This window comes from Engraulis encrasicolus, chromosome 3, assembly GCF_034702125.1.
Source record: "Engraulis encrasicolus isolate BLACKSEA-1 chromosome 3, IST_EnEncr_1.0, whole genome shotgun sequence".
Taxonomy (NCBI): Eukaryota; Metazoa; Chordata; class Actinopteri; order Clupeiformes; family Engraulidae; genus Engraulis; species Engraulis encrasicolus.
The window spans coordinates 11,825,511-11,844,758 of record NC_085859.1 but is presented as its reverse complement, the minus strand read 5'-3'; the positions used below and the strand labels follow the sequence as shown (position 1 = coordinate 11,844,758).

Here is a 19,248-nt window from a genome sequence, read left to right as displayed (position 1 = left end):
CTACATACAGTGAAACAATTACAATAAACAAAACATTTCAATGCCATCTAAAGTGTGATTTATTAAATATTAGCTAAGTCTTTAGTTAGTTTGTGGGATTGTTGTTAAGTCCCATGCTGTCTACAAAAGTCTGGTATTTCGGGAATGGCAGGGTGAAAAAAATGCCATGCCATAGTGATGATACATTACATTGGGTGTCAATATAAAGTGACGGCCATTTTTGCCGGTGCCCCCGCGCTGTAAACAAAAAGTGTCGGAGGAGGACGCTTCAGTGATTTCAGGACGTTTTTATTTCTTCACATCATCATGTCTCTGGGAATGTCTTACAAACCAAACCACCACCAAAATGTTCAGGGAACTTCCGTGAATCCGGGTAAGGGAAAAATAACGGTTCGTTTTCACGATAAGGGCATTTTAATCGGATGCATAATTCCGTGGCGGTAATGAATACCTGGGGAAAGCTCTCATGTCTGTAGTTTTTGTCCAGTAACATATATAGGGTCAGATCTGGCGAGCTGATTCATATCCGCCATTATTACTATTCTTAAAAACGTTTCGTACGCGCTCGTTGTTAAAGTTTCGAGGGTGAAAGTTGAACGTTTAGCTTCTGTGTGAAACGGGACCGAGAATAGTGCTCCATCGCCCCCCGCTGAACATTCTCCATATTCGGTGAAAAAAATGTATCACTTCGGCTGGCTGGTTAATTCAGCCCGCTCTGCCCAGCTTCCTCCATGATCGTCTCTCCCTCAAGGCTAATGATTGATCTGGATGAAGAGCCTTGTTTGACCCTTTGATGACACCCAGCGTTAAAGAGGGCACATTGCACGTTTCCTCACTACAAATGTATGGCCTACATTTAGTTCAGTTTTATTGTATGAATGTTATTGTAGGCCTAAGATTTATTTTATATGTATTCAGATGAATAGTCAAGTGTTTCATTGTTGAGAAGTAAAGTATGCATACAATGTCGCAGAAAAGTATGCACTGCATACTTTTACGCCACAGTAACATTGCAGGTGATCTCTATTAATATCTTATTTATTATAGTTAATAGGGGCTAGTTTTTGTTTCAAAGTGTTAACATGTGCAAGACATTTATTATAAACTGTTCTGTGTGCAGTTGTTGGGACGGTACATTCTCATTCTCCGTCTTCAAGTCTTGGAAATGTTCAGACTTACCGTCCCATTGTCAACGACTATGGACCGCCGTCTTTGGGATACCCCCAGGTATGTTATGGTCAGAAGACATGGCATGTAATTGTACACACTTCACATCATGCATACTTCATACATTTTATCATGTCATGCATCATCATAGTATGCATGACAGAAATGTCAAGTAATCACAAAATAACCCTGAGTGAGATTATGTCAATAGAGCGAGTAGCAGCAAGTCAAACTAATCACAATGCAGGCAAGATATTCACACTCAAAAACCATACACACGACCTCAAAATTTAATTTTGGTTTGGTATAGGCTAACACTTTTTTGGTCAACATATCTGACACATTATGCTATATGCGATTATCTCTCTCTCTCTCTCTCTCTCTCTCTCTCTCTCTCTCTCTCTCTCTCTCTCTCTCTCTCTCTCTCTCTCTCTCTCAGAGTGTACTGTCCCAGGGCACGAGTGGGTCGCAGGTACCCCAGAGCAAGTATGCTGAGCTCCTGGCCATCATCGAGGAGCTGGGCAAGGAGATACGGCCCACCTACGCCGGCAGCAAGACCGCCATGGAGCGGCTCAAGAGAGGTAGCCTGCTACTACACATTACCGTAGCATCTTTATTACATTATATACATATCATTTAGAAGATCCAGTCCATTTACATAGGCAGCAAGACCGCCATGGAGCGGCTCAAGAGAGGTAGCCTACTACTACCGCACACACTGTACATCTTACTGTGTGAAGTATCACACTTTAGATCTTCACAATGCTGCCATAGCATAGACCCTGGGCCACAGCCAGGGCCAGATTAAGATGGCCTGGGGCCCCTAGGGAGGCTGCACTTTGCTGTGGGCCCCCCCAGAAGACAAATTTTGCTTTAAAAAAATAAAGAAAAGGAACATAGTGTCATAATAACGAGGCGCTAGGAATTAAGAATAACATGTCCACCAACTGTACTCAACATGACAGATGAATTTTTCAATATTACATATTTTCACAATCCAGCTTTTTTTCACTTTTGGCCAATCACTGGCCCCCTAGCAGGTGGGGGCCCCTCGGCATGCAGCCATATCTAGCCTGTGTGTTAATATGGCTCTGCCCACAGCTTGAGAATCACTGGTCTAAAGTATCACACTTTAGATCTTCACAATGCTACCATAGCATCTTTATTACCGTAACATGTATAAGTGGGGAGATCCGGCCTACCAATATATACGCCAGCAGCGAGATCACCACGGAGTCACTTGAGAGGTACTACAGTACCATTCCTTTTGACTGTCTATTGGTAGGTTGAAGAGGCAGCTGTGGCTTCGTGGTTAGGGAGGTGGTCTTTGGATCAGACGGCTGCTGGTTCGTCGGGTGAATGTGTGTGGTCTCCTAAACCCTCAGCTATGGCATGATGCTCATGGTGGTGGGGATCAGTCCTGGACCGAGACTGTGTGGGAATTAGTAGGCATGCAGCACAGAAGAAACAAACAAATTTTCCCAAATATGCTGAATGTATTTGGTACATAGTTGTTGTTTTTTTCACGAATGAGTAATGGTCCTAATAACACACATGTCTGTGTTGCAGGTATTATCCATGCGCGAGGCCTGGTACGCGAATGCTTAGCTGAGACAGAGAGGAACGCCAGGTCCTGAAAACCTTCTGCTCTTCGTCCATCCTGTTTGTTCCTTCCTTCCAGTCAGATCCCATCTCCTTTCTAACACGAACAATCAATGAAGGCCACTGCTGACAGCAGTGGCGGTGGTGTACTGTACGAATGGATGTGCAATGCATATGTGTCTATGTGACTGATAAGGGACAAAAACACACAAACACAAACAGGGAAAATACATGTATATTTTATCCACACAGAAAGCTCTTGAACTTACAGTATGTTCCCATTTTGGGAATATTCTGATTTCTTTTTTTTTCCAATAGTAATGAAACTTTTTTGCATGTTACAAATTAAAGTTGTGGTCCACGATTCTTTTTTTCCCACCTTGTGAAATCCAGTAAAACTGTTACTCGAGGTGGTCTAGATGTCTTGAGATGTCTTTGGGTTCCTGAGTCATTGCAGAAATAATGTGACTTCTAGGGTGAAATGGCAGCAAAGTAGAGTAGAAGACCAGACACTCCGGCTAAATTAGGTGGAGTATCAGATGGGTTACTCTACTCCACTACTACTTTACTACAACAGTCATCCTATATGTCTTTCCAACAACGCAAAAACAAAAAAGACCACATATACAGGCTACCTTTAGGGGAAAAGGGCTCATATTTTACATATTAATGTTAATGTTATATAATCTGATTAATGTGCTACCCTTTATGTTGCTGTAAGTACTGTATGGTGCACTGTATGTTGTAGAGCTAGAAAATACCTTTCCGTCAGCACAAGATGAGCCCATTTCTTGTGACTTGCATGGAAGGGAACAAAGGTGTAGTATATGCGTGTCCACACAAAGGTTTCAAACTTTATGAAGTTTTTATTTTACTCGATATTGATGCAAGAATTATGCAAAAATCAGTTTTGTAGCTCTCTCCTACAGCAGCATGCCAGTGTCCAGTCCCTTGAAACCTGTGCCGACGAGGGGCGCTGTGGCGTAGCGCGCTAAACTCCCCACATTTGGGCTTGCATGCCCACCCTCGGGGACCCCAGTTCGAATCCGGCCGGGGTCATTTCCCAGTCCTCCCCTGTCTCTCTGTCCCATTCGCTTCCTGTCACTATCCTCAACTGTCCTGTCAAATAAAGGCATAAAAGCCCCTAAAAATACTTAAAAAAAAAAAAATAAAAAAAAACCTGTGCCGACGAGATAGGATGGTGTCTGCCATGACTCGGAGTAACCCATACGTCTCTCCATAAGGCCACATAGTACTTGAAAATAACCCCCAAAAGAATCGTGGACTTCGACTTTAATGGCCACAGGGCCTGAAAGTTGCATGGTCTCTGGAGAGAAACTAATCTGCAAACAATGCACCACAGAATAATAATCATGATGAAATCAGTGCCAAACTCACACTGAATGGAAAAGTAGTTCAGAAGACACTTGTTGCATCTTTTTTGTTGGTGTTTATTACTGAGTGTAATAAATAAAACATATTTTCAGATATGCATTCTGTTGTCACTGGGAGATTATTTATGGAGAAATACCTTGTGCGGATGCTCAGTCTCACACTCAAACACACATACCTCTGTGCAAACACATCGCAACCTTTGAGTCATTTTACTCCCAATTATTGTTCCACGATAGCATTTTTGTTTCTTGATCTCCTCTGAAAGGATTTTCTTTTTTTAATGGATCTACCCTGAAGGTGATGATGACACTGAATAACTGTGTCAAACTATGTTGCTGTGCAACGTTACCAACCAATGTCCAACCAGTATCCTTTTCATGACCATTCATCTAGTGTAACAACTTCTTCCCCACCAACATCATGTCTCAAAAGCCTACCCTGTTTATCAGCATGTTGGAGGTTCTCACTCCAAACTCACTCTGTGGGCAGGGTATAGGCCAGGGATGTCAAACTCAGGCCCGGGGGCCAAATCTGGCCCGTGGAGCCATTTTATTCGGCCCACAAGATCTTTTCAAGTGTGTATTGCAGTTGGCCCCCATATACCATTATTGTATAGTATGACAAGACTTGAACATGAGGTTTGATGTGTCACAGGATGTGCAGACACATTTAAACTACCATACATGATGGGAAAGAGTGTGTGTGAAATTTAACTATGAGTATGAGCGTATGTACGCATGATTTTAGTCAATTTTTAAAAATAAATGTTGAGTTCGGCCCGCGTCTTCGTTCCAGATTTTTATTTTGGCCCTCAGTCGATTTGAGTTTGACACCCCTGGTATAGGCAATTCAAATGACAGTTTCGCCTCACTGGAACACATCCTGTTGACTTCACTAGCTGAGCGAGTAACTAGTAGCAATGTGTGTGAACAAGGCTTTAGTCTGGACTCCATCACTGGTTCCACGGATATGGCTCAGCTGACCACCAGGATGTTGACTAAACATTGATGAGAGCTACATTGTTTGTTAGAATTAGGGTGCTTTGAAGATATCAAATTGAGCATTTTTGTGAGGAACTCTAAACTTCACGAGGAGGAAGACTCAACAAGTCGTAGGCACTGATCACACACACGCTCTCTCTCTCTCTCTCTCTCTCTCTCTCTCTCTCTCTCTCTCTCTCTCTCTCACACACACACACAACCCTGTGATGACATGACGGTCTCTGTGCCTCAAGCACAGGTACTTGTCCAGGTGTCCTCCTCCTCCCTCCATGGCCATCAGCATGGCTGGAGGTGGGGGAAAAACATTTCAGTCCTCGCTGTCTTGCCATCCTCATTGAGTGGTGATGTGGTTGTTGGAGTGTTTGTTAGTCCACTCCATCTAGATGGGTCTGCTTGAAGAGATGTTTCCTTACGCCATATTATCGACATACTGGCACTGTACTGTAGTCAGTCCTTGCTGTTCTTGTCGTCTTCAGTGGGTGTTGCTGTTGTTGTTGTTGTTGTTTCTGTTCGTGTCATCGGAGTGGTTGCAATTCCTTCCAGAAGGTTCTGCTTGAAGAGGCGCTTCCTCTCCAGGTTCTCGTTGGCTCTGCGGCGTTTCTCCTGCTTCCTCTGCATGGCTTCGGCCTTCTTGCGCAGCACCTCGCCTTCCTCACCGCGCAGGACCACGTCCAGCCGCACCCTCAGGATCTCACGCGCCATCTTGCGGTTCTGCTCCACGGAACGTGATTGATGGCACTGCAGAGAGAGAGACAGACAGACAGACAGACAGACCGACAGACAGACAGAGAAGAATACATAAATATATGTTTTAAATCTGCACATAGGTGTGTTGTCCTTGGTCCAGGGAGATAGAGTGCTCTTTCAGATGACTTTGTCCTGGGCTCAGCAAAAGTTGCAAGTGGCCTTGGGTGTTTCGACAGATATAGTTGTCAACTTGGCAAATCATTGCTCACAGATCTTACGCCAGGTGAAAGGCGAAATGGAAAAATGTTAGCCCTTCCTTGAGGGTGCTTGTTGTTATTAATTGCACTGAACTTCTGTGAGGTTCTTATTTGTAGGGCCATTTGTGGCCCTTGAAGCCGTTTTATCCGGCCCCCTACATAATTTTACAGTTATGCAGCTTCACATGAAATATGACATATTTTGTAAAGGAATCTTAGAAATTCCATTTGCAATACAATTAAGCTATATTCAGGGGACCTAGAGAAGGTGGGGTCTGTTGTAAAGGTGGCTGCCTTCAATATAGGCCTAAGTGCAGGGAAATCCTGGTTTGTGTTCATAGTACAGCCCTTGGAGCTATTTGAAGTGGCCCTGAGAATGAAAAATGTTCCCCACACCTGACTTAGAACTAGACCAATAGAGTGACCCCCCCTAACCCACAAGGCCATAGACATGTATACATGGAGGCCTATTACAGAGCATGATGTCTAACAAATGGTCAGTCAAACCAGGACCTACCTTGACAACAATTCCTGTGGGTGTATGCTTGAGTACCACACAGTTACTTGTTTTGTTCGTGGCTTGTCCACCTGGCCCTGCCCCTCGTACAAACTGCTCCTCAAGATCTTCTTCCTTCACTTCAGGCAGATTGAAGTACATTTTCTTCCCCGCCACTTGACTTTGGGGCCATCCTGTGAATATGTCAGAGAGCGAGCCAGGCCTCGAGTAGTGTCCAAACCCGAGTATTCCCCTTACGCATTGATACAGTCGCAAACCATGAAGGGCCATGTTGTCAACATGCCTGTCCGACAGCTAAAAATGTGTTTATCTAGGTCGGATGACTACTTCACGTCCTCCAAAGGCTAAACTCCACAGAGCAGTCTGATACGTGTCCATATCCTTCATTCAGAACGTGAACTTGAAATTGCAGCATGGAAGTGACAGGTCGTTGCTGCAAGCGAAATTTGTTTCCCCGAGATCAAGAGATCACGGGGACCATAACCCGATTTTATGCTCTACAAAAAGTTTAAAATCGGAGGTAAAAAAAATAATAATAAAAAAAGGTCTTGGCAAGCACGTCTAGAAATTCTGCATGTTTATTTGACATTTCCTTGTTGTTACTGCCTTCTACGATTTGCTCTTTGACAGTCAACCAGGGACATCTCGTTACCGCCACCTATTGGTGTGGATGGCGTACTCAGTAACTTCTCAGGAAACCAAGTAGGCTACAGTGCACACACTGTTGCTTCACTGTCAATAGACAGAAGCACATTTGAGACAGTGCTTAACTTAGGGAACAGAAATTCAAAAATGCTTTTCAAGACTTTTTATTATTTTTTACATCACCCGAAGAACTATTCAGACTTTTTTTCTCCCCCTAAATTTGAGGGTAACTACATAGAGAAGCCTGCATGTGCTGAGAGTTGGCAAGGTGTGCATAGTGCTCTGTGTAAAACCTCTTTATGCTATCTATCAACCCCTGATCTCTTCTACTGACTGATGAGGTAATACCCTGTGGGTGAGACATTGGCCTTGGCTGTAGCCTGACAACCAACAACATATGCTCCTGTTCAATTAATAATCTCCCAAATAGGCCTACTCCGGATTTGGATCATGGTGAAACCAATAGAACAGTCACCATTGTTTATGCTCTATAGTTCTTTAGATGTATGTATGGACACTTGTTTAAATGCCAAAATGCTGAAGTCCCAGCCACTTATTGAATCAATCATGAGCCTTGGGTAGGCTATAACTACAAATCAAAGTAAACGATAGAAGTCTTATCAACTTTGCACTTGAAAAAGGACGAAGGTCCGAAACGTTGTGCAAATAAAACAATCTGGGAGCATTAACAGTGTTGCGGACTTCTATAATTTACTGCAGGTACTTTATTTTGTCCAGCACCTGTGCCACTGATGTGCGCGCATTCTCTACCTTCTATAACTACAAATTAGTCATCCTTGGAGCCTTGGACATAAACCAGTCATGCAAGGCCGGCAACTGTGTGGATAATGCGAAACGAGTGCAAAGAGACTGGCCAAATTCTGTTCAATTTCTGCCATAATAGGGAGCTTGTCCATTTGGAGACGGAGATGTTGCATCTACGCATAGAGATTACAGGACATTATTCTGATATCATCATACTTGCCAATCTGCAGGATATTTCCAATAATGTTTGGATCTGTTCATTGTGTGGCAATCAAAATAAAATAACTAAACTGTGTGTGTGTGTGTGTGTGTGTGTGTGTGTGTGTGTGTGTGTGTGTGTGTGTGTGTGTGTGTACACACACCTCTTTGACCACCTCTTGACCAGCTCTTTGCACTATAATATAAGCCATACACTCACTGGCCACTTTATTAGGTACAAGTTCAGAGGAGTAGATGTGTGCACATTTATTTCTTTTTCACTTTATTACACCTTCTTGGTATTGAGTTTGACACTGAATAACACTGAATTGCACCTAACCCTATTCTTGCTTATTTTTATTCTCATTAGAAGTCGCTTTGGTCAAAGGTGTCTGCTAAATGCTAATGTAATGTAATGTCATGTAATATGCTATATTTATAAACTGTTATACAATATTGTTTGCTTTTGAATGTATGTTTTTTTCCCCTCAAATGCAGTTACATCCAATAATAAAAAACGTTGAGGATATTACAACCCTTCGAACATAGGAGAAGCTGCGTAAAATCATGCGCAAAAGTTGCGTACAAGCTCCCACATTCATTTGAATGTTAACTTCACAATTTTCATGAAAATCGGTCCTATTTTAAGGAATTTAGCATGTAGGCCTACAGTAGGTTCCCATTTACACATAGTACTGAATCTCTCCAGCAGGCGGTACGCTGCACCCACTGTGTTTATGGCGAGGGCAGGTCCGTATCCACGGAACGGAAGGGGTCTGCCCGCACCAAGCAAAACAGGCGGGACAGCCTTTAACACTTTAGAGAATGGCAAGGACTTTTCGCTCTTGTCTCACTTTGCCCTTTGAATCGCAAAATTATGACAGCTGTTCTGCTGTTGTAAAGTAGTGCCAGCAAGACGGTATCTACTTGACAAATTCTGTGAACGGAAGGACAGCGAACTGAAGGACGCAGCTACTATTACTACTACCGCGCGCGGCTCTTATGTCGGCTGTCAAAACGTGACGTCCTTTCGCTCAGGCTTGCGTTCTTGAAACTGCTCAGTTCTGGTAACCAGTGTTCTGTGGGAGTATACCGTTACAACTGGATACATCTGTCGCGCGTATTTATAACCAACAATATGGAAACTCTGCGCTCAGGTTTGTGTGTGTATCTTGCGTGGGCTTGACAGAGAAGAAACTAGTAACACTGAACAACAACGGAAAGCCAGCCTTCTTGTTACGTGGAGGATATTGTGTTCTGTTTTGTGGGAAGGCTACCTGGCTGCAAGCGCGGTCGCCTACTAACTTGGGTCTGACACAGTGGCGACAACAAAAACACACGGATTCGTCTGTGGAACTATAGGTGAGTCTACCAACGGGTGTTTCCACAGGCACGGGTGGTGTCGCGCTCAGTCAATGTGATGGTCTTTGCAAGCCATCAATCTCTGATTAACACGCGGGGGATGTTGCTAGGAAACTGCTTTGATGTAAAGGTGTTTGGTTAAAGGATAAGCTGACCAAATTGTCACAGGAAAGAAAAAAGCATCCGCGACAATGTCTTCAAAGTTATTCAGTGGGTGGTACAGGCGCTCCATAGTGTCAGCGATGTTTATTTCAATAATGAGATTATTGTGGTTACAATAGGCTGTACCATTTTGGTCAATTTCTTACAAACAGCTCATGGACCTTGCCCAGAGTCTTGTGTAACAAAAAACGAGACACGACAAATCATGCGTAGACAACACACAGCAATTACGTTTAAGTTAATTGCCTATGTTGTCTTGCGTGTGCCTGTGTTGTCATCCATGTCACTTCTGGAGACATTTATTTCTCCGAAGGCAGACGACCTGTCACTGTAATGACGTAGCCGAAATAGTGGCGGTCTGGTCACGACCGTGAGAATGTACTGGAATACTGACGTGCAAACTTGCATGCGATGCATCTTGCCTCTCTTTACGCTTCGATCACCACACAGAACCCGCACAGGTTATATATGTACACTAACATGGTCATATATTAGCATGCATCGTAGACCATGCATTGTTTTGAACGGCGCTTGCTTTCATAACACATTTGTTGCACATTGGTTACACCCTCTGCCCATGTTAGTGGTTGGTTGAGTTGTAAGATGCCTTTGTGAATGCCTATTCTCCAAACCATGTCCATCCACACGTATGCAGGGATATATGGTGTCAGCTTCCAGTCGCTCTCTCTCCAGGAGTTAGATGATGTTCTGATCTATTATGATGACAGAAATGGCATGGTCAATATGCACTTATTATTTTGTATACTGGCAACACACACGCGCAGGCGCAAACACACACACACACACACACACACACACACACACACACACACACACACACACACACACACACACACACACACACACACACACACACACACAGGTAGGTGTCATACCTCGAAATTAGAGCAGTGAAGTGAAGGTTGACATTTTGGGAAAGTGCTATGATGAACATGGTCTATAACAATCTCTTTAAAATGTCATCCATCCTCTTTGGTGTTAAACCTGTTGCTACAGTATGCTACACATAGACCTAGTAGGCAGCAACAGAACAGGATATTTGTCATGTAGGTTTTTATAGAGAGTTATCGCAGGCCTCACAAAGGACAAAATTACACAGCCCCATCCATCCGCGTGTCCATGCATCCATCCATCCATCATTCCATCATTCCATCCATCCATCCAGGCCCGATGGAAGCTGTATGGAAGAGTGTGAGTTATCCTTTAAGAGTCTTCTGTCAATGACTCCTTACAATTGACCCAACCCATGACCCACCCAACCAAGGCAGCACCCTTGCATCCCTCCAGTCTTCTATCCATCCGTCCATCCGTCCATCCACCCTCCATCATCCATCCATCCATCCATCCATCCATCCATCCATCCACCCTCCCATCATCCATCCATCTGTCCATTCATCCACCCATCCATCCATCCATCCATCCATCCATCCATCCATCCATCCATCCATCCATCCATCCATCCACTTTCCCACCCTCCCATCCATCCATCCATCCCTCCATCCATCTATACATACTTCCACCCTCCATCCATCCATCCACCATCCATCCATTCATCCACCCTCCCATCATCCATCCTACCTCCCATAATCCATCTATCCACCATTCATCCATCCATCCATCCATCCATCCATCCATCCATCCATCCATCCATCCATCCACTTACCCACCCACCCACCATTCATCCATCCATCCATCCATCCATCCATACATCCCTCCACATCCATCCACTTAACTCCATCATCCATTTAACACCCCAGTGATTTGTTCAAGATGACAGTCATAGACAGTGTTGCCAGGTGTATGATAATTACTGTATTTGTACCATCATTTTGTCCTCTGTGCGATCAAAAAGAACATGAAGTACAATCATTTCATTCAGTTGCCTTAATTAAAACAACCATTTGGCTCGTGTATGATAATTTCTTCCAAAGCCCCCGAAAACAATCATTTTGAGGTTTTAGTTCAGCATTTTTCATCTGGCAACACTGGTCAATGAGCTGGTCATTTTGATTGGCCAGCAGTAGCACAGAAGAGTCTTCCTATAAGCCACAACATTATGCTATTAGTTGATCCATTACTTTTATTCCTTTGTAGGGCTTTTTATACGTTAATTTGGTAACACTTTATTTTAGGGATACATCTATAAGCACTAATACATACAATGTTAATGCCTGCATAAGTAACTTGTAAGGCATGTACTAAGCAAACGCTAAGGCCTACTAGGTCCTTACTAAGGTTAAATTAAAAATCCCTTATTGTGCATGAACAAGACTAACAAATGTTTGATTTTGCTTTGCACGTGCCTTACAAGTTACTTATACAGGCACATTGTATCTATTAGTGCTAATAGATGTATCCCTAAAACAAAGTGTTACCGTTTATTTTAACAGGACAGTGGAGGAGACAGAGTAAATGAGTGGGTAGAGGGAGACGGGGAAGGATTGACAAATGAGCCGAGTCGGAATCGAACCCAGCAGGTCGCCAGCGTAGTTCCCCAGTGCTCTACCTTTAGGCCGTGGCAGGGACACTTTTATGCGTTTCGTCTGCAGCCCCATAGCCCATGTAGGCCTATGTTGAGGCTCCATGGCAAGTAATAAACATTACATGACATATGTATCAGGTTTTTATCTTTTACATAGATAAAAACTTTTACATGTCTTAAGGCAAAAGAAAACCACAAGTGCTTAAATGACATGACATAGCTGACACTGGCCACATTTTACACGGCACTTTTAATCTGATTAAAAATGCAGAAACCGGTTAAATATGCATCATGTAAACAGTCAAATAATCTCCTTAAGTATAAGCAGCTTTAATATTTTAAACCGATTATATAAGGGGGTTGGAACGGAAGGAAACTGACCTTGTGAACAGTTCATTTACAGTAAACTGATTATGTTAATGGTCTTAAACAAAAAAGTTCCCATGTACACATACAAATCCATGGCTCAGAGTTAATCTGTGTAATAAGACTTTCTATTCTATTCTATTCTATTCTATTCTATTCTACTCTACTCTAATCTGATCTATTCCTGTTCTATTCCTGTTCTGTAAGTACGGTTTATGTTTTAGCTACAGGGACAGTCTTACTCTAGTGGTGTGGGGTTTGATGCCTTGTCCAAGAGCATCTCAACCATTGGCAAGGCCAGCATTACTTATACAGTATAGCAGTCACATTTATACTACTGGATTAAATCCTATGACCTTTGGATCCAAACAGCACTTCTCTACCCGCAGCTCCTCCTCTATGAGCCAAAAACGCAAAATACTTGATGAAGTCGTCTGAGAGGTATCACTATTTAAAAAAAATGCTGCTTTGAACTAATTTAAAAATTACGGTAATGCTCTGCAGGCACTGGGTTAACGTTTTGGTTGTGTAACACACTGTAACTTAGTTAACATAATATCCTTACTCTGCTACTCTACGACATGCCTTTGGAGACATGGTTTGACAGAAAGTAGTGACGTGTATGCAGCTCAAGGTATTATGCCATCAGATGCTACTTACTGTATCTGTAGCGAAGGTGTCTGATATTATGTGAAAAAGACTCATAGTTCTTGGGGTCAGAGTTCAATTCCCTTAAGCTTACTTCTATGAAACAATGGGGTTAGGGAAGGGAATAGGCAACATTCTTCTGCAATCTTATCCTAAACCTCACTGCTTCAGGACCATCATCACCATGCGCTGAGAGATAATAGTGCCAGATAAAAGGAATGTATTGTACGTAACATATGCAACTATTGCGTCATAATATGCTAATCATTCGTAATACCACCAGTATGTTTGGCATGAAGATATGGTGTAAGTTTTAGGATTTCATCATCTTAGATGTGTAACTCAAGCAAACGTAGTACAAGAAGATGAAGATGATTGGATTTATCCCCTTAATGCGCGCCGTATCTCCAGTGGCATGCTGTAATAGTCATTGAAAAGTTAACTACCATAGAGAATCACAAATCACTAAACAGCATTTGTCTCCCCCCCCCCCCATTTGTTTTACTACCTGTGATGGAGTGACCATCACTAGGGTTGTGGGTGTGTTCTGACTAACATGCCATCGAGCCTGGCTCTTTGGTGTAGCGGTCAGAGCCCCGGTTTACTACCCCAGAAGGTCTGGGTTCGAGTCCCAGCTGGGCAACTCTACTCCTCTTCGCTACACTACCCTACTGCAGAGTTGTATGAAGTAGTAGATGTAGAAGTACTCTGATGTAATTACAACACTAGTAGTGTAGTAGTAATCAGGGTTGGGGAGTAACGGATTACATGTAACGGCGTTACGGTAAAAGGATACAAAATAAAAGTAACTGTAATCCGTTACAGTACAAGAAAAAAACGATGTAATCAGATTACAGATACATTCAATGAGAATGGGGATTACTTAACAGGATTACAATTTGTGCGAGGTTGAGTCTTTGGCCCTTTTTATTTGATTAATTATTAACACACATGCTTAGCTGACAACCATTTAAACCCGGAGTAGACTGTTCATACATTACACTCGCATAGGCTACATTGCATCCAAACGCGCATACATTTTCAATCAAACCACACGAAATCTAAGTTTTGTCAACATCTGTTGTTTCTTCATTTTGTTTTGCCTAATTCCATTGTTTATCCTTATGAGTTAAAACGAGTGGGTTTTCAGTGTTTTAAGAGCACTTAGCAATGTTTCTTGAGCATTTGAAAGTTTCATGTCTTACCGGTCTCGCAGCACTTCCGTGTTTGGCAAAGTGTTGCGTGCTGGCGAGAGTGACGTTTTTATCATTGGGCACGTTCGCGTGTGCGCGTCCTCTCGCCATCACATTGACGGTTAATCTCTAAAAACGTCATAATTATTGCCGTTTGCATGTTGACATGCATTTGTACTTGTTTGTTATTTTTAGATGCGTCCCAGCATCTCTATAAGAGGGTATATGTCTGTCCGTCCGTCTGAAACGCATTCTTCAAATTGTTCCCTCCTGTGTCCACAAGGTGGCAGTGTTGACTATTTGGCCCCGGAGCACGCAGCTGATTGCATTGCGAGACAAGTGCAGCGCCAGGAGAGAGGAGTGCACTGCAAGTGCTCGTACATTGACATACCCTCTTATAGAGATGCTGGGACGCATCTAAAAAGAAAAACATCATCTCCTGCGTTACTGCTGTATCTGTGTGCCTATCCGTAAGACCCTTGACACTCTATCAACATTTTAACATTTGGTTAAAAAAGTGTCCGTTCTCACAAATAAAATGTTTAACATGGGTCAATGCTCATTTAAACCTTAAGTAATCCAAAAGTAATCCAAAAGTAATCAGTTACGTTACTTTGTAAAAGTAATCCAAAAAGTTACAGTACAATTACATTTTAATCAAGGTAACTTGTAACTGTAACGGATTACATTTATAAAGTAACTTACCCAACACTGGTAGTAATGATATTGCCAAGTTGAAACCATGCAATACTCTTTCACTAGTCTTGTAAATACCTATGTAAGAGTACTTCTACGTATTCGTTTTTACTCTTGACTGCTTGGGTGTTTTCAAAGTCAGAAAGAGACATAATTTCACCGTCAGCAAAGTGGAAGAATGTGTACATGCAGAGAAACATTCCATTCATCCTTCTACAACACAGCGTTAAACTCTGTGGAGGAAATTAAAGGACACCCACACACGCACGCTCTTGAAGTCAAGTCACATACTCCTGCAATGCTTCGCACACTATATGGAAAGGCAGAGAGAGAGAGAGAGAGAGAGAGAGAGAGAGCGCGAGAGAGAGAGAGAGAGAGAGAGAGAGAGAGAGAGAGAGAGAGAGAGAACCTCCAATGTTCATCTACAGTGTCCATTTGTATCCAGTCAAGCATGGTGGTTGACAGTGAGAATGAATGAGAGAATGTTGTGAAGAAGAAATGACGAGAGAGAGAGAGAGAGAGAGAGAGAGAGAGAGAGAGAGAGAGAGAGAGAGAGAGAGAGAGAGAAAGAGAGAGAGAACTCTCCAGTGCTGATGCATTCACATACTGTTGTACATTGTCCATATGCACCATGTGCATACCGTAAAACAACAGGAGACACCTGTGACATCAAGTGTAGACGTTTTTGCACAATAGATTATGGGTAAATTGAAAGTGCAGGTGTAAAAATACAGTGTTAATTCAACACTTAGAGAGTATGGGACCAAATGCACCCCTTAAACATGTCACATTGACATTCTAAATGTTAAACTAACACTGTAAGAAGAATACTGTGTGCCACTGATTTAATATTTAAATTTGTGTGTGGATGAAATTGATGCATCCTTCATCTAATCACTTCAAAGACTGACCCTTCTTCTCTTCTGCGACCAGCCCCCATGAACATGTGAGGCGTTAGAATGGTCAGTTTTTGGCTGCCTTGTTTAGCCTGGAACTGTGCCATTTGGTGCACCATGCATGTGTACACGAACACAAAACACACTTCCCCACGACAGACAGACACACACACAGAACACACACACACACACACACACACACACACACACACACACACACACACACACACACACACACACACAGAACACACACACATGCACAAATTGACATGGAAAACCAGCCTAGCACACAATAAACGGTCACATTTACATTCCAAGGCAAGCGTTCAAACAGCAGACCCGCACCATCATGCCCTGACATGCAACATAATCGGGGTCGGGGGCTGCAGTGGGAAGGGAATGATAAAACCTGTAGACATACTATACAGTATTATGCACATGTCTATGATAACGAGAGAGGAAAACAACGATATCGACTTGTTAATGACTGTATTTATACTTTCCCCTATTGTGATGTCGAAAAGGGGGTCCCAGCAGAACAAGGTTTGGGAAGCCACACTGCATGCTGTCACTGCCGTCACACTGCTGTACTGTGTCCCTGGCAGCAGCAGGACCCTGCAGCTCTTGTCAGCAGGGATTTGTCACTTACAGCAAGACGGTTACTGTCCTTGGGATGTACGTTCGTTCGTTGTACAGGGTTATAATTATGGTCGAGATGCATGGCTCTGAAGTCAATTGCATTAGTTGTTTACATCATGTTTGTCTAAGTGTCAAATGCAATTAAACATCAAGGCATTTTGCCGTACAGTAAGTCTCTACTAGTCGCTCATGCTGTGTTTCTACACAGTAAATGTTGCGGTGTTACTTCGACACTTAGAGAGTTCATTTGAGTCCAAATGAGGCCAAATCAACTCTCTAAGTGTTAAATGAGCACTGCAGAATTAACTGTGTATGGCGAGGTGCCTTATGTCATTCATATTTCCATATTTTTACATATTGCCATCAATTGGGTTTAAGGCCAGGTCTAATGCTTTTCCTTTGGGACTAGTTAGTACCTGTGGGTGGGGATGCACTGTTTAGGTGGCCATGTTAAAACCTCTTAACGTTCCTGTCAAGGGAAAGCTTGGGGGCATGAGTGCTTTAAAGACTGCAGGGCAGTGAAACAGTTTACAAGTGCAAAGTCTGAGAATACTACCACTGCTACTACCTACTTCTATTATTACTACCAGTAGTAGTAGTAGGAGAAGAAGTACTTTACTAGTACCATTACTACTACTATTACTACTACTACTACTACTACTACTACTACTACTACTACTACTTTTACTACTACTTCTACTGCTACTTCTACCAAAGATTCTTTAATTCATTTAAATCGTCTCTGCTTCTATTACTACTTCTACTACTACTACTAGCCTACTACTTCTTCTACTACTACTTCTACTACTACTACTTCTACTACTACTTCTTCTACTACTACTACTACTACTACTACTACTTCTACTACTACTACTTCTGCTACTACTACTGGAGGAAGCACATGTCAGGTTCAGTGCAGTTCAGCTTTGGTTGCCTACCTCCCTGTGATGTTCATCACATCCTGTATCAGCCCAGTGCAACAGGAAGTGCCTGTGTGAGTGTGCGTGCGTGTGTGTGTGTGTTCGTGTGTTCGTGCATGTGTGCGTGCGTGCATGCATGCACACGAGTGTGTGTAGGGGTCTACAGCCAAGTGACCAAATGACTGTTTATGCCAGAAATGCCCTGTTGAAGTTCAAATGGACCTTTTTTCCATTCAGCCTTCTGCTTTGTGTAAAAGTCTTCCTTACCACCTCTCTCTCTCTCTCTCTCTCTCTCTCTCTCTCTCCCAATCTCCACCATGGAGTGGTCCCTTGATGAACTTGGCCTCCATTGAGAAGACTTTTGTACAGTATTACTCATTCATGACGTGTTGGCCTAACGGTGTAAACATGTACAAATGCCGTTGTTTTGAATCTTTCTCCACATCATGTATCACACTGTCAGTCACAAGAGTCTTCTTGTGAGCAACAGGACTTCCTTTTAAAGCCTGAAAGCTGTTTCAAGATTTCCACTGACAAGAGTTCTTCAATTCAAGTTCCTGTAGTTCTACAGTTCACCCGTATTGTACACTCATATGAAGATCAATGGGTAGACATGTACAGTATTTGTATTCATTGTATTCAATGGTCCACAAGCCTTTTAGGAATAGATGTCCAGCAGAAACCACCTATCTCATTCTCCACTATATATATATATATTAATATAATATTTGTTCTTTATTCATTATAAAATAAATCAGTGCATCAGTGCTACTGGTCAGTCTCCATGAGTATACATGTATGTGCATGATAAATTGTTTAATTACCAACTTTAATGTTGAAGTGATTATTTATTTAGATAATAGTGATTCATAGTGAAAGTTAAAAACCAATTAAAAAGTGGAGATGCAAGGCTTCTGTCTGACAACGACAATAGTTATAGGTGTGCCATTCAGAATATACTGCACTTTTGTGCTGGAGTTACACCTCTATTCTTACAGTAGGTGAAAAGCCCGCCACTACATACAGTATACGTATTCCACCCAGCCTTCTGCTGAAGCAGCAGTTTCGTTTTACTTTGTGTATCTGTCAGACAGCTGTTAGCTGGAAACAAGGTGGCGGTTGAGGTGCGGTCGGCTGGAAGGGAGGGGAGAGAGAGAGAGAGAGAGAGAGAGAGAGAGAGAGAGAGAGAGAGGGTAGGAGGATGAGTTTGTGTGAGTTTGAGGGTTTTGGGGCTGTCCTCATTTATGCGGTGCGTGCATAAAAAGAGTGCTGTGGACTGTGACTAGGTCAATAATGGACACTTCATCTGTCCACCACGACGACCATGGCATGCTGAAATGTTGAATTGAAGCAAATTGAAGATCAAGATGGTTAATTAATGATTAATAAACCAGAAAAATAGTTCAAAATGTAGGTCACACTATGAGCAAAGACGTATGGAGAGAGAGAGAGAGAGAGAGAGAGAGAGAGAGTTTGAATTTGAAAGAGAGACACACAGACAGAGAGAGATATCTCATATTGGTGTGAGAGGTTCTAGTGAAAAGACCTTAAAACAAACACACACCCACACACACACACACACACACAGATACAGTATGCAGACACACACAGATACAGCGTTTAAACTCA

The 19,248-nt window shown here is 42.6% G+C and overlaps 2 protein-coding genes and 1 long non-coding RNA gene across 3 annotated transcripts in view; 2 read left to right on the top strand and 1 right to left on the bottom strand.

Moving 5' to 3' along the window:
* The first annotated feature begins 185 nt into the window (after nt 1-185).
* Nucleotides 186-4,261, top strand: LOC134445706 (cyclin-dependent kinase 2-associated protein 1-like). The gene is made up of 4 exons (XM_063194745.1): nt 186-373; nt 1,121-1,227; nt 1,607-1,748; nt 2,737-4,261. The coding sequence occupies exons 1-4, from the start codon at nt 307-309 to the stop codon at nt 2,802-2,804; spliced, it is 384 nt and encodes a 127-aa protein (XP_063050815.1). The 5' UTR covers nt 186-306; the 3' UTR covers nt 2,805-4,261.
* Nucleotides 4,262-4,966: 705 nt separating this feature from the next.
* On the bottom strand, nt 4,967-7,207 carry mtrfr (mitochondrial translation release factor in rescue). The gene is made up of 2 exons (XM_063194744.1): nt 6,627-7,207; nt 4,967-5,903 (listed from the first exon to the last, which is right to left on the bottom strand). The coding sequence occupies exons 1-2, from the start codon at nt 6,894-6,896 to the stop codon at nt 5,613-5,615; spliced, it is 561 nt and encodes a 186-aa protein (XP_063050814.1). The 5' UTR covers nt 6,897-7,207; the 3' UTR covers nt 4,967-5,612.
* Nucleotides 7,208-9,037: 1,830 nt separating this feature from the next.
* LOC134445719 (uncharacterized) overlaps nt 9,038-19,248 on the top strand; it is a 63,293-nt gene continuing 53,082 nt past the window's right edge. Inside the window, exon 1 of the long non-coding RNA XR_010034345.1 lies at nt 9,038-9,596. This is a non-coding gene — a long non-coding RNA (uncharacterized LOC134445719). The remainder of the gene's footprint in view (nt 9,597-19,248) is intronic.